This window comes from Oncorhynchus keta, chromosome 2 (assembly GCF_023373465.1).
Source record: "Oncorhynchus keta strain PuntledgeMale-10-30-2019 chromosome 2, Oket_V2, whole genome shotgun sequence".
Taxonomy (NCBI): domain Eukaryota; kingdom Metazoa; phylum Chordata; class Actinopteri; order Salmoniformes; family Salmonidae; genus Oncorhynchus; species Oncorhynchus keta.
In genome coordinates, this window is record NC_068422.1 from 19,947,815 (window position 1) to 19,963,498 (window position 15,684).

A 15,684-nucleotide genomic window follows, 5' to 3' on the forward strand; every position below is an offset into this window, starting at 1 on the left:
GAGGTCCTGAGTGCTCTGGAGCAGGTTTTCATGAAGGATCTTTGCTCTGTTCCTCTTTCCCTCGATCCTGACTAGTCTCCCAGTCTCTGCCACTGAAAAACATCCCCATCCCCATGCTTCAGCGTAGGGATGGTGCCAGGTATCCTCCAGACGTGACGCTTGGCATTCAGGCCAAAGAGTTACATCTTGGTTTCATCAGACCAGAGAATATTGTTTCTCATGGTCAGAGTCCTATCTTTAGGTGCTGTTTGGCAAACTCCAAGCGGGCTGTCATGTGCCTTTTACTGAGGAGTGGCTTCCATCTGGTCACTCTACCATAAAGGCCCTATTTGAGTAGTGCTGCAGAGATGGTTGTCCTTCTGGAAGGTTCTCCCATCTCCACAGAGGAACTCCGGAGCTCTGTCAGAGTGACCATCGGGTTCTTGGTCACATCCCTGACCAATGCCCTTCTCCCCGATTTCTCAGTTTGTCCGGACGGTCAGCTATAGGAAGACTCTTGGTGGTTCCAAACTTCTTCCATTTAAGAATGATGGAGGCTACTGTGTTCTTGGGGACCTTCAATGCTGTAGAAATTTTGTGTTACCCTTCCCCAGATCTGTGCCTTGACACAATCCTATCTCATAGCTTATGGCTTGGTTTTTGCTCTGACATGTACTGTCAACTGTGGGACCTTATATAGACAGATGTGTGCCTTTTCCAAATCATGTCCAAATAATTGAATTTACCACAGGTGGACTCCAATCAAGTTGTAGAAACATCTCAGGGATGATCAATGGGGAAAGGATGCACCTGAGCTCTATTTCGAGTCTCAAAGGAAAGGGTTTGAATAAGTACCACACCCGTTCTGCCAGTCACATTCTGTTAAATGTCCTCAATGCACACACATCCCTGGGTGTCTCCTCTTTTCAGTTCCCTTCAGTCAGAGACGGGAACGAGCTGCAACAAACACTCAAACTGGACAGTTTTTTTTGTTCTCTTCTATTTCGTGGTATCCAATTATTAGTAGTTACTGTCTTGCCTCATCGCTACAACTCCCGTACGGGCTCGGGAGAGACAAAGGTCGAGAGCCATGCGTCCTCCGAAACACAACCCAACCAAGCCACACTGCTTCTTAACACAGCACGCATCCAACCCGGAAGCCACCAATGTGTCAGAGGAAACACCGTACACCTGGCGACCTGGTCAGCGTGCACTGCCACCGGCCCGCCACAGGAGTCGCTAGTGAGCGATGAGACAAGGATATCCCTACAGGCCAAACCCTCCCTAACCCGGACGATGCTCGGCCAATTGTGCATCGCCCCATGGACCTCCCGGTCATGGCCGACTGAGACAGAGCCTGGGCTCGAACCCAGAGTCTCTGGTGGCACAGCTAGCACTGCGCCACACGGGTGGCCCCCAAACTGGACAGTTTCATTCAAAGACTCAGACACTTTTACTGACAGTTGTGGCTGCTTCGCGTGATGTATTGTTGTCTCTACCTTCGTGCCTTTGTGCTGTTGTCTGTGCCCAATAATGTTTGTACCATGTTTTGTGCTGCTGCCATGTGGTGGTGCCACCATGCTATGTTGCCATGTGTTGCTGCCATGCTATGTTGCCATGTGTTGCTGCCATGCTATGTTGCCATGTTTTGCTGCCATGCTATGTTGCCATGTTTTGCTGCCATGCTATGTTGTCAGAGTTTTTAAACTTTGTTTCCATTGAACATGCCATACAAATATAGGCATTTTAATTAATTATATGAAGTGCCTTGGCCCTCTTTTCTTTTTGATGGCAAATTTCCCCCTTTTACCAAAGAGCACCTATCTTCCAAACTCTACTATTGTGTACCTCAGCAGCGCTTCAATTCTTCATCTAATTTTTTCTACAAGAATTTGTTCTTAACTGATGTGTATACTTAAATAAAATAAAAAGTCAAGGAGTCTGAATACTTTACAAATGCGCTGTATGTGTATTCCTGTCAGTTTTGAGAAGCAGAGGGTTAGGGTTAGAGATGTCTTTGTATGTTTATTGGACAGAGAGATAGTGGTGATAGGATGTAGAGTGTGCTGTATTGGAGTATTAGCAGTGGGATGGATTCTAACCCATGCTGTAGCTGTATAGTGCACCGGAGGCAGCAGCCTAGACCGCTAGAGTAGACCACCCTAGGCCACAGGGTTACAGATGTTTTGCGTGTGTTCCCGGCCAGGTTTGAGAAGCAGCTAGCGGAGGAGGAGATGTCTTTACAGCAGCAGAGGAGGAGACTCTACAAGGAGGTGTCTGAGGAGAAGGAGAGACTCAACCAGCTGGCCGCCAGGTGATGTCAAAGATCATATAGATAAGATAGAGGCTGACACCCAATGTTGTCATCTCTATATGTCTAGACCTAACACTTCGGTCGCTGGGGACACTGGTGTGTACAATTAGACTGATGATATGGCCTAGATTTGACTTTACTGTACAGCATCTAGTACATTAGAATCATACAGTACTTAGGCTAATCATACAATACTTATCATATGATGATTGTGTGTAGTAATGTAATCTCAAATATCCAGATCTTAAATCTTGCGTAATTCTGCCAAATGCTCGATTTAGGTTTTGGGGCAGATTTATGAGAAACGATACTACCGAAGTCTCCACCGCCCCCGAAATGGAAAGTATGGGACAAACTCAAAAGATGGGAACACCTACTAAATTGTGATTTGTCCAAATGATCAGTGACAAACATCTGCGTACCGAGACAAAGTTCCTCGTTAGTAGTCACATGCCGCATTCTGTTGACAGACGCTACGATACCATCCTATGTTATCTGTCCACGAGAGACTGCTAGTAATGTAATGCCTACTATTTGATGTGTGCAAGTCAAGTATCAGTGGAGCATCTCTAAAGTTAATGTCCTCTATCACTGCCCTGCAGGCAGCGTGCTGAGTTGGAGGACCTGAGGAAGCAACTGGAGGATAACAGCTCCCTGGCAGGGAGAGCTCTGAGAGAAGAGCTGGAGAAGAGCAGGGAGGAGCAGGAGAGGAGGCACCAGGTAATGGACAGTACCTGTCCCTACCACAATAATAATATAAATTATTACAAACAGGTGGTTTGTAATTCCCATTGTTCACGCCTATCCTGCTCATTTATATACTAGACGACATACACAGAGCCAGTACAGTGATAAAAAGTGCCGTTGTTACCTAGCAATGCACTACTACAACTACTACTATTTTTACATATCCACTGCCCAGCCATGCAATTTATAAACTTGATCTTGACTGTAAAAAGCATCTAGACATTATTTCCGACATTTGCTACATTGTTGGAATATAGAATTTCGATCTCTACTGTGTCCTATAGTAATGAGCGAGTTGGGACAAGACAGACAGGCAGCTTTTCTCAGTCAGTCGAAATCACGACTTTTATAGATCTACTGTATGCATACAATACCAGTCAAACGTTTGGACACACCTACTCATTCAAGGTTTTTCTTTATTTTTTTACTATTTTTTACATTGTAGAAGAATAGTGAAGACATCAACAGGATCAAATAACACATGGAATCATGTAGTAAGCAAAAAAGTGTTAAACAAATCAAAATATATTTGAGTTTCTTCAAAGTAGCCACCCTTTGCCTTAATGACAGCTTTGCAAACTCTTGGCATTATCTCAACCAGCTTAATCTGGAATGCTTTTCCAACATTCTTGAAGGAGTTCCCACATTCTGAGCAATTGTTGGCTGCTTTTCCTTCACTCTGCAGTCCAACTCATCCCAAACCCTCTCAATTAGGTTGAGGTCAGGTGATTGTGGACACCAGATCATCTGATGCAGCACTCCATCACTCTCCTTGTTGGTCAAATAGCCCTTACACAGCCTGGAGGAGTGTTGGGTCATTGTCCTGTTGAAAAACAAATGATAGTCCCACTAAGCGCAAACCAGATGGGATGCCGTATCGCTACAGAATGCTGTGGTAGCCATGCTGGTTAAGTGTGCCTTGAATTTTAAATAAATCACACAGTGTCACCAGCAAAGCACCATCACACCTCCTCCTCCATGCTTCACGGTGGGAACCACACATGCGGAGATCACCTACTAATTTGACCATGAAGGCCTGATTCACGCAGTCTCCTCTGAACAGTTCATGTTGAGATGTCTGTTACTTGAACTCTGAAGCATTTGTTTGGGCTGCAATTTCTGAGCCTCAAATTAACTTATGCTCTGCAGCAGAGGTAACTCTGGGTCTTCCTTTCCTTTGGCGGTCCTCATGAGAGCCAGTTTCATCATAGCGCTTGATGGTTTTTGCGATTGCACTTTAAGAAATTTCTCCATAGCAACCATTTTTGTTTGCCATAGTAACCTGCAAAGTTCTGGAACTATTAACCAGTGCTTGGTTTTGTTTTGCTTTACATGCAATTGGCACTAATGACCAGAGAACGCCTAAAATTCCATTTGACAACCAGTGTTGGTGAATGTAGCGTCACGTTTTGTTGAAACATTTATGGTTTGGGAAAGAATCTTGCTTTTTAATACTTGTAACCCGTTGTATAAAATCATTGACCACGTCACAGCCATGATACAAATTTCAAAACACATGGCCTCTTGTATTTTTGCTGAAATTATGCCATTTAGCAGATGCTTTTATCCAAAACGATTTACAGCCGTGCAGTGCATGTTTTTTTCTTTGTACAGCTGGTCACGGTGGGAATCAAACCAACAATCTTGGCTTTGCAAGCGCCATGCTTTTCCAACTGAGCTACAAAAGACCATAGAGACTGGCCTACAGACACTCTGACTGGCTAACACTGGTTGTGTTTTGTTGTCTAGTCTGGTAGTAACTTTGCTCCTTGTCTTTCTAGGTGGAGTTAAAAGCCCTCAGAGAACGCCTGGAGATCGAGAAACAGACCTGGGAGGAGAACTACATGAAGAAGGAGGTGTGTGTGCATGCATGAACACTTTGTCCATGTCTGTGTGTTTGTCCCCTCTCCCTCCCTGCTTGCTTGTTAAGCACTCTAGCTAAATGCTCTCCCTCTCTCCTAGCACTGCTATGGTGCAGTGTGGCAGACCACTACACACTCAGCACTACATTGGCCAACTTGGCCACTGTCCTAACAGCCCACGCTGTCAAACCCAGGTTATGTCCATAATAGGGCTGTGGCGGTCATGAAATTTTGGCAGCCGGTGATTGTCAAACAAATAACTGCCGGTCTAACGGTAATTGGCCATTAATTAACTTAAACACATTTAGCATCTCCTGGCTTACTTGCATAGCCTACAAACTACTGATGCAGACATCTACATTTTAGTCTTAATCCATCACAATAAATCCATTATTTATTTTAGACATGTCTAAAGAATGAAGAAAATGTAGTCTGTTTCAGAAGTACACAATAGCATACTCTGAGTTATCCTTATGTTATTCCCTGATCTGGCTATGCCATACACTAGTTCATAGCAGACAAGATTTGCTTAGAATTCCATGGCAATATGTTATAGTGTGAACAATACAATTGAACATAGCTGAATAAAATAGAAAGGATATTTTCTCCAAACAATTTGAGGGAGTGAGCACATGCGGCTATCCTGTGTTTAGCAGCTAACAAAGGAACAGGTACTCCTATATGCTTAATTTACCGTTTATAATGATACAAAAATGTGATACAAAAGTTGGGCTATACGTTTACATTTTTTTATACTTTCTAAGGCTGCATGATGCGACTCTAATGATTTGAAAAAAGTTGCGTGAAAGGCATGAGCTCTGTTTTGTTTTTTTCGCAGGCTGTACACTTCATCAGTCACTCATTCACAATTTGACAAGCACTTGATAATGCCTTATATTTGCCATGGTAAATTCATCATTCACAAGTGATAGGCTTATATTGTCACCCATCAGACTATTCTTGATTTAGTCTTGTCTTTGCATGAACTAAATAATATATGTGTGAAATTAGTTTTGATTTTGAATGGACCATTATCATACACCTGTACGAAATGGGAGGAAAAAATACATGTAATCTATGCACTTAAATAGCAACTGGAGAATGCTTTTCCCGTGGTTCATTTTCATGCCATCCTATTTTCAAGAGAAGCAATGTGCTTAACATTAGGAACGTTGAGAAATAAATATAGTAGCCCTAGCCTATAGAAAGCTGATGGAATCCTGTTCTTTTTAATAGAGATAATCACTCTGTTTTCTGACGCAATTGCATAGCCTATAGAAATGATGCGCAACATGAGCTCATGGGCTCTCATGAAGGGTTTGATTAGATTTTCAACACATTTGCATTGATATCAGAGTGATTGGAGGGACAATACAGTGCTGAGTACCAGGCAGTTAGCAAGTTTAGTAGGCATCTAATGACCAGTAGCAGCATCAGAGTTTGGAGCCTAATTACCATGACTAAACGGTCACGTTTCTGCTGCTTCCCTCACTCGGATTGGGCCAGGTCTGGATCTGACCAGGTCTATATGCAACGGGTCTAGTTGTCTTCGGGTTTGTTCATAGCGTGTCTCTGTATTTAAAACATGTATTTCTGCTAATCTGGTCCTTTCAAGAAGGCCTCGAGCAACCACCCTCACACACAGGTTTTTTCCATGGGCCTTTTTAAAGGGGGGTTTTTCATTGTGTTTGGGAGTTGGTAGTTCTCTGAGCGATCTGAAACCACCACCTTCCCATCTGCCCCCACCCACTTCCTCTTTCCCCTCTTAAATGTCATGTGAATACTAAGACCCACAGGGCAAAGGCCATATGGAGACGGGCAGGAAGGAAGGCAGAGGAGGTTCACAGCAGCAGTCAGAGAAACTAATGTTCACAATGACCTGCACATGCACTGTTGCTGTTGTGCCAGTGGTTTGTCTGTATTCTGGCATAGGGGTTTACCGTGTGTGTGTGTGTGTGTGTGTGTGTAGGAAGCATGGTTGTTGAGTCGGGAGCGCGAGCTGAAGGAGGAAGTACGTCGGGGGCGGGACAAAGAGATCGAGCTGGCCATTCAGAGGCTGGAGGAGGAGACGAGCGGGGCCCGCGACGAATGTGACCGGGCCGCTGACAATCGGTTAGTCATCTCACCATTAAATGTGACGTTTCCGTGTGTGTCCATGTCTGTGTGTTTGCAAGTGCTGCAAGGATTATGTGTATAAATATGCATATGCATGAACATACTACATGCTAAGCATGTCTACATGTTGATATTTTTATTTAATTTAATATTTAACCTTTATTTAACTAGGTAAGTCAGTTAAGAACAAATTCTTATTTACAATGATGGCCTACCCAGGCCAAACCCTAACCCAGACGACCCTGGGCCAATTATGCACCACCCTATGGGACTCCCAATCACGGCCGGTTGTGATACAGCCTGAAATCGAACCAGGGTCTGTAGTGACACATTTAGCGCTGAGATGCTGTGTCTTAGATCGCTGCGCCACTCGGGAGTCCTGATATACAGTGTTGGGTCAGATTTGCAATTCCCCTACTAATGGTTAAAGTTAGGATTGTCGGAGTGAAAGCTGATCCTAGATCTGTACCTAGGGGAAACTTCACCTTGGAGCTTGATATACTGTTTCTGACTATCTGTGTGTCTCTTTCAGTGTGAAGCGTGTGCGGGAGAAATACGAGGCGGAGCTGAAAGAGTTGGAGCGCTCTGAGAGGTCTGCCTTGGAAAAGCAGCAGGAGATGAAGAAGAGACAGAGTGAGATGGAGGGAGAGCTGATCACACTACAGGGCCATCTCAGACAGAGAGAGCAGGAGATCGAAGACATCACACAGGTACAGACACCAGCAGACCTTGTTCCAATAGTTTGAAAACTCAGCCGTCCTTCCTTCCTCCCCTCCTTGGTTGGCCCTTTTTTATGCTGAAAGCTTGTTGGTGCATATGGCTGGGTAAATACATGTTGGTGCATATGGCTGGGTAAATACATGTTGGTGCATATGGCTGGGTAAATACATGTTGGTGCATATGGCTGGGTAAATACATGTTGGTGCATATGGCTGGGTAAATACATGTTGGTGCATATGGCTGGGTAAATACATGTTGGTGCCTATGGCTGGGTAAATACATGTTGGTGCATATGGCTGGGTAAATACATGTTGGTGCCTATGGCTGGGTAAATACATGTTGGTGCCTATGGCTGGGTAAATACATGTTGGTGCATATGGCTGGGTAAATACATGTTGGTGCATATGGCTGGGTAAATACATGTCGGTGCCTATGGCTGGGTAAATACATGTTGGTGCCTATGGCTGGGTAAATACATGTTGGTGCCTATGGCTGGGTAAATACATGTTGGTGCCTATGGCTGGGTAAATACATGTTGGTGCATATGGCTGGGTAAATACATGTTGGTGCATATGGCTGGGTAAATACATGTTGGTGCATATGGCTGGGTAAATACATGTTGGTGCATATGGCTGGGTAAATACATGTTGGTGCATATGGCTGGGTAAATACATGTTGGTGCATATGGCTGGGTAAATATATGTTGGTGCCTATGGCTGGGTAAATACATGTTGGTGCTTATGGCTGGGTAAATACATGTTGGTGCCTATGGTTGGGTAAATACATGTTGGTGCCTATGGCTGGGTAAATACATGTTGGTGCCTATGGCTGGGTAAATACATGTTGGTGCTTATGGCTGGGTAAATACATGTTGGTGCCTATGGTTGGGTAAATACATGTTGGTGCCTATGGCTGGGTAAATACATGTTGGTGCCTATGGCTGGGTAAATACATGTTGGTGCCTATGGCTGGGTAAATACATGTTGGTGCATATGGCTGGGTAAATACATGTTGGTGCATATGGCTGGGTAAATACATGTTGGTGCATATGGCTGGGTAAATACATGTTGGTGCATATGGCTGGGTAAATACATGTTGGTGCATATGGCTGGGTAAATACATGTTGGTGCATATGGCTGGGTAAATACATGTTGGTGCCTATGGCTGGGTAAATACATGTTGGTGCTTATGGCTGGGTAAATACATGTTGGTGCCTATGGTTGGGTAAATACATGTTGGTGCCTATGGTTGGGTAAATACATGTTGGTGCCTATGGCTGGGTAAATACATGTTGGTGCCTATGGCTGGGTAAATACATGTTGGTGCCTATGTCTGGGTAAATACATCTTGGTCCAAGCCTGTAGGGTGACATACAGCGGGGCAAAAAAGTATTAAGTCAGCCACCAATTGTGCAAGTTCTCCCACTTAAAAAGATGAGAGAGGCCTGTAATTTTCATCATAGGTACACTTCAACTATGACAGACAAAATGAGAGAAAAAAAATCCAGACAATCACATTGTAGGATTTTTAATGAATTTATTTGCAAATTATGGTGGAAAATAAGTATTTGGTCACCTACAAACAAGCAAGATTTCTGGCTCTCACAGACCTGTAACTTCTTCAAGAGGCTCCTCTGTCCTCCACTCGTTACCTGTATTAATGGCACCTGTTTGAACTTGTTATCAGTATAAAAGACACCTGTCCACAACCTCAAACAGCCACACTCCAAACTCCACTATGGCCAAGACCAAAGAGCTGTCAAAGGACACCAGAAACAAAATTGTAGACCTGCACCAGGCTGGGAAGACTGAATTTGCAATAGGTAAGCAGCTTGGTTTGAGGAAATCAACTGTGGGAGCAATTATTAGGAAATGGAAGACATACAGGACCACTGATAATCTCCCTCGATCTGGGGATCCACACAAGATCTCACCCCGTGGGGTCAAAATGATCACAAGAACTGTGAGCAAAAATCCCAGAACCACACGGGGGGACCTAGTGAATGACCTGCAGAGAGCTGGGACCAAAGTAACACACTACGTCGCCAGGGACTCAAATCCTGCAGTGCCAGACGTGTCCCCCTGCTTAAGCCAGTACATGTCCAGGCCCGTCTGAAGTTTGCTAGAGAGCATTTGGATGATCCAGAAGAAGATTGGGAGAATGTCATATGGTCAGATGAAACCAAAATATAACTTTTTGGTAAAAACTCAACTCGTTGTGTTTGGAGGACAAAGAATGCTGAGTTGCATCCAAAGAACACCATACCTACTGTGAAGCATGGGGGTGGAAACATCATGCTTTGGGGCTGTTTTTCTGCAAAGGGACCAGGACTTACTGCTCCGTGTAAAGGAAAGAATGAATGTGGCCATGTATCGTGAGATTTTGAGTGAAAACCTCCTTCCATCAGCAAGGGCATTGAAGATGAAACGTGGCTGGGTCTTTCAGTATGACAATGATCCCAAACACACCGCCCGGGCAACGAAGGAGTGGCTTCGTAAGAAGCATTTCAAGGTCCTGGAGTGGCCTAGCCAGTCTCCAGATCTCAACCCCATAGAAAATGTTTGGAGGGAGTTGAAAGTCCGTATTGCCCAGCAACAGCCCCAAAACATCACTGCTCTAGAGGAGATCTGCATGGAGGAATGGGCAAAAATACCAGCAACAGTGTGTGAAGACTTACAGAAAACGTTTGACCTCTGTCATTGCCAACAAAGGGTATATAACAAAGTATTGAGAAACTTTTGTTATTGACCAAATACTTATTTTCCACCATAATTTGCAAATAAATTCATTAAAAATCCTACAATGTGATTTTCTGGATTTCCTTTTCCTCATTTTGTCTGTCATAGTTGAAGTGTACCTATGATGAAAATTACAGGCCTCGCTCATCTTTTTAAGTGGGAGAACTTGCACAATTGGTGGCTGACTAAATACTTTTTTGCCCCACTGTATCTAGGTAAATGATTTCTCACCCCTGACCCTCTATCCTGTATCCCTCTCTCCTCTCTTTCTCTCTCCTCTCCAGATCCGTGACAAGCTGTCTGGGGAGCGTCGCAGCCTGGCAGAGGTTATCAGGCAGGAGTTTGCTGAAAGACTCATTGTGACGGAGGATGAGAACAGAAGGATGAAGACCGAGACATCAGAGGTCAGGGCCAGGCTAAGGCTGGAGGTCGAGAGGGTCACCAGGGAGAAGGAGGAGGAGCTGGCAGAGGTCCACCAACGGTAAGGATGGAGGGAGGGGAAGAAAAGAGAGGGAGAGGAGATTGTGTGACAGGGTATTATAGCCAGTTCTCACTTGGGAAAGACCTCAATGGGACTAACTGTGGGAATGTCAATTTAATCACCAGTGTTTAGACTGTTCTAGAATAGCTGGGCTCAGACTGTTGTCCATGTTACCTGTATAATGGGACAGTGATTGTTGGTAGTGTAGGATGTAAATTAAAATTACATTTGAAATAACAGCGAAAGGAGAAAGTAATCTCAATGCCAAACAAATGTTATTTTTCCTTTTCTTTGTCACATTTTCTTATTATGGCAGGGTGAAGTCAGCCATCTTGAAAAAGGAAGAGACTGTGGCTAGCCTTAGGAAGCAGCATGAGGTGAGTCCTAGTCTGGGTCCCAAAGATCACCCTGTTCCCTTTATAGTGCACTACTTTTGACCAGAGCCAATAGGGCTCCGGTCAAAAGTAGTGCACAATATAGGGATTAACTCACCATTTGGGACGTAGAGAGACAGTGTGTTTCTGAGAGGGGTTTTACACTAAGTAAACATTGGAGAGGATAGAAAGGAACTGAGTTGGAACGTGAGAGATGATTGATAGCTGTGTTAAACCCTGCTGTTCTCCTCTCATAGGCTGCTCTGAAGAGGGCAGACCACCTGGAGGCCCTATTGGAACAGCAGAGGAAGCAGCTGCTCGAGAAGTGACTGACAGGGGGGCAGGACTTGAACATCACCATCTCCACCTCCTCTGCCTCTCTCTTCCCCTCATCACTCCTTCATCTGTTCTGTCACTTGGGGCCCCACTTTTCCCTCAGTTTTTTCTTTGGTCTGGTGGATGTGTTTCTGATGGACTAGAGTGGGAGAAACAGAGAACTTGAGCCTGCCTGACTGTATCTCTGCAGACTTCTTGATAAAGACCCAGATATTAGAGACCGAGCCTGGCCTCTCCCAAGCAGGCCGAATACGGTCAGGGAAACGGGCTGGAGAGGATACCGTCTGCTGTTTTAAGAGCCTCTCACGCTGGAGGAGCCACAGACGAGGGGTGCTGTGATCTTTAACTGCCCAGTGGACTCCTGGAAGGACTGAACCATACTCTACCTATAAGCCTTATAGACTAGGGGGCAGTGATTGTTTACAGTACAGAGGCTCAAACAGTAAAGCAGTGAATGAACAGAACCATTATGTCCCCGTAGGGGCCATGAACCGGGAGGTCTATGTTCTTTAACTGCCCAGTGAACTCTTGGACGGACGGACTGAACCATTCTTTGGAACCACCTTTGGAATTTTGATGAATTGTGAACCCCCCCCTAAAATTTGAAGGAGTGGGAGAGCTCATTCCCCACACAGCAGAGACTAGGTTGCTGCCACAGAGAAGAGAACTGTTCCAGATGTTCTAAGCCAGCCCAGGCCTGTGACAGTGTGAAGTTTCCCAGCAGGCAGAGAGAGGTGGAGGGGGCTAGGTGGTCTTTCTGAGAAGGAGGGAAGGGAATCAGCACCCCAGCACCACCCTCTTCCCCTGCTGAGGTCCTGCAGTTAGTTATTCAGACACGTTAGTACAGAGTGCTGTTGAATGAAGCTGGGGCTCGAGGTTGCTCGGCATTGCCCTTTGTGTACGAGTTACAGATGTCTTTTGTCCCAGTGCCCCTCTGGGCTAGTGCCAATTACAGGATCTGCTGCCTTGGCTTGGTGCAACCCCCCCTTCCCACACACTCACAATCACACCCTTTGCCCCTGGCAGTCACAAGCCTAGTTTAGCTCTGATAGGCAGATTTGTTATGAATGTCTTCATCCAAGTCAAATCTAACAATGAGTCTAGAAATAATACTAACCTTGGTGTTGACAAGTTGTATAGTGTGCTAGGATGTCAATAGAAGGAAAGAGTGAGGGATGGGTGTGGGAGTAATTGTGCGATGCAGAAAGAATATACAGATATGAGACAGTGAGTAATGATGCTCTGATAGTGTATTTAATCTTATTGAGAGTCATGGTTGCGGTGTGGTGTGGGTTTTGAAAGTGAGACAGAACGAGAGAGAAGGAGAGGGCAATGAAGGAATGTGCATAGGAAGTGTTTATAGGATTAGGAAAGCTGAGACTGGGACTGACTGGGGTATGGGGGGCACAACACAAGACTAGTGGTTTCGTGTGACCAGAGACCCAAACCTAAAAGCCCCATGAGCCTGGTGGGTCTGATAGGATGATAGTCTGAGGGCTACACTGTGACAAAAATACATCTAACTCTCACTGAAAGGGTCCAACACTGGGCCCCTCCACTTAACAGAAGTAAAGTAGCCCCTAAACATCCAGGGGAAGGAACTATCAAACTGGTTAATAAGATTTTCAGAAGCCGTCTAGGTACTTCCTAGTTTTGCATGTCTCTCTTTTATCTTGTATGTTGTTTTTATTTTTATATATATATATATATATACTTACTTGTGCTTTTTATTTGTTTACCCCTTAAAAAGTTTAATGTTTTGTATGTCCCACTCAGAAACTAGAAACTGTTTTTGTTATTAATTTTCAGTCTGAAACAGTGTACTTCTGGGTAACTTCATATCCTGAATGGAAAGAGGACCGAGGGGGGTTGTGAAGCCTGGAATGCGACCCAAATGGCATAATCTTGGTGCTTCAGTGAGAAGCAAACCCACCAGGAAGTATAGTAATTTAGGTGAAAAAGAATGTGACAGATGTTATCCTGTGTGGTTCTGCTCAGTCGGCCCTCTTATCTGAATCTATTTCAGATGTTATTTTTTTTCATATTTATTTACTATTTTCTTTAAATGTATTTTACCGTCTGATCTGATGCTCTCGTAACTGGCTCCCAGTGTGTTTATCCTTTACATACAAGTGCTATGCACAAAGTGATGGGTTTTTACTGAAGTCTAATTTTCATTTAGTCTCCCATTAACATCAATGCATGACTAAGTTGAAGTTTGAAGTTAATGATTACAATGCAAGCAGCCCTATTCCAAGATGGTGCTTGTGTACCTTTTCATTCACAGAAACACTACACATCCACGCCTAGTCTGAGCTGTACAGTTAGTGATGCTCCATGGTGCCATTTTATTTAGGATGGTATGTGTTTAGTATGTCAGGTTTTGCTGATGGGAAATGTAGAGGAATTTGTGTCAAACACCAATGTTACAGCTTCCTTCTAGTTCTCCTTTTTATCCTTGTCTTCTTGGCTTTTCAGTTGGGGGAGGTCTGACAGTGAAGGCTCAACAATGGAAGCGCTGTCACATACCGTCTCTCGTCATCCTATTGAGTGGAGGCGGGCAACTTCCAAAAATTCCCAAATATTCCCAAACTTCAGACACAAAATTCCACTCTTCTAATCAATATCACAGAAGCATTTAAATGGCAAGGCTTTGAATGGCAGTTGAGTCACCGTGTGTTTCTCTCATCTTTAACTTCATTAGTTATTAGTCATTGGCTACATCCTAAATGGCACCCTATTCTCTACTTTTGACCAGTAGTGCACTATATTGGGGATGTACATATTTCTGTAGCCATGGTGGATATTACAGGGTTTGTATGTGGAATTGGCTCCCTATTCCAAATATACTGCTCTACTTTTGACCAGGGCCCACATTGGACTCAAAACTAGTGCATTACATAGGAAATAGGGTCCCAGGCACAGCCTTGATCCCTACCATTCCTCAGACAGTTGGCATTGCGTCCAGGGTTGTTGGCCTCTTTGCCCAGAAGGGTGGCAGCATGACTGGCATGCCAGTCCCACACGTGCCAATGAGTCCTGCCTTTGTGTGTGTTTCACTTTGGCCTGGGATGACCTCCGTGAAACACACACTCGCTCTTACTTATACCCTTCATTTGTGTTGAATTTGAATTCTGACTTTCTTCACAAACCACTCCAGCTGTCTTTGATTGTATTATTTGTGTTCAGTTTTTGATATATTGTCATTTTAATGTACCCCCACGTGTTCTTACTTGTAGCTCCTGGTCTGAATCTTAACTTGGCTCTACTTTAGTTGTTGTAGTTTAGTTGCATTGTTATTCATGGTGATGGTTTGAAACTGGGGGACTGTTGACTGATCCTCAGTAAAAAGAGAATAAAGAAGAAAAGCCTATTTGGAAGAGTCCCAGAGTCTCGTCTTTATAGTCGCTGTGGGAAACAAACAATTGCTCTCTTGTTTCGTCTCTCCGAGACGATAACATTTCCTCAACCAATCAAATGCCATTCCGTGACCTTTGGAATTGTGCCGTGTGTTTTGATTAACTGGAATTTCTGTTATTTTTGTGGTGAATAAATCCAATTTACATGCCTAAAATGTTATTCATGATTTACTGTATTGTATGTTTGTTGAGAACCGTCATTAAGGAATTGATTTCTTACACTAGTGTCTGGAGTGGAGAGGTCAAAACACCTAAGGGTTGTCATTTCCATACATCTGGAAAGATGTCTGTAGCTGACCAGACTGTACTGACCCACTTTCCTTCCACTTCTTTGCCCTCTCACTCCTGACTACTAAAGCAACCGGTGGTGCGTGTCGAAATGCATCTGCTTTCTGTAGGTTTTCTCCTTTCCTTCCAGAGAGGAAGCCATACCTAGAGGATTAGACTAGGACAGCCTATTAACTGATCTCTGCTCAAACAGAGACAGAGAGCTCTCACTTTCCTTTAAGGTCCCTGCTGACTGGTATTGTGAAAGAAGATGGGGGAGGGGAGAGGACACATACATTTTGAGGCTGGAGGGCTAAAGGGTGACTACTGAT

General features: G+C 44.3%; 1 protein-coding gene across 2 annotated transcripts in view; it reads left to right on the forward strand.

Annotated features, from left to right (window-relative positions):
• The window catches only part of cep131 (centrosomal protein 131), a 52,798-nt gene extending 37,553 nt beyond the window's left edge, over positions 1 to 15,245 (forward strand). For both annotated transcript variants that reach the window (XM_035792431.2, XM_035792439.2), the window contains 8 exons: positions 2,186 to 2,293; positions 2,896 to 3,013; positions 4,822 to 4,896; positions 6,872 to 7,014; positions 7,550 to 7,727; positions 10,760 to 10,956; positions 11,273 to 11,333; positions 11,588 to 15,245. In XM_035792431.2, the coding sequence (XP_035648324.1) occupies positions 2,186 to 2,293; positions 2,896 to 3,013; positions 4,822 to 4,896; positions 6,872 to 7,014; positions 7,550 to 7,727; positions 10,760 to 10,956; positions 11,273 to 11,333; positions 11,588 to 11,659 (952 nt within the window). In that variant the 3' untranslated portion in view covers positions 11,660 to 15,245. The remainder of the gene's footprint in view (positions 1 to 2,185; positions 2,294 to 2,895; positions 3,014 to 4,821; positions 4,897 to 6,871; positions 7,015 to 7,549; positions 7,728 to 10,759; positions 10,957 to 11,272; positions 11,334 to 11,587) is intronic.
• The last annotated feature ends 439 nt before the right edge of the window (positions 15,246 to 15,684 follow it).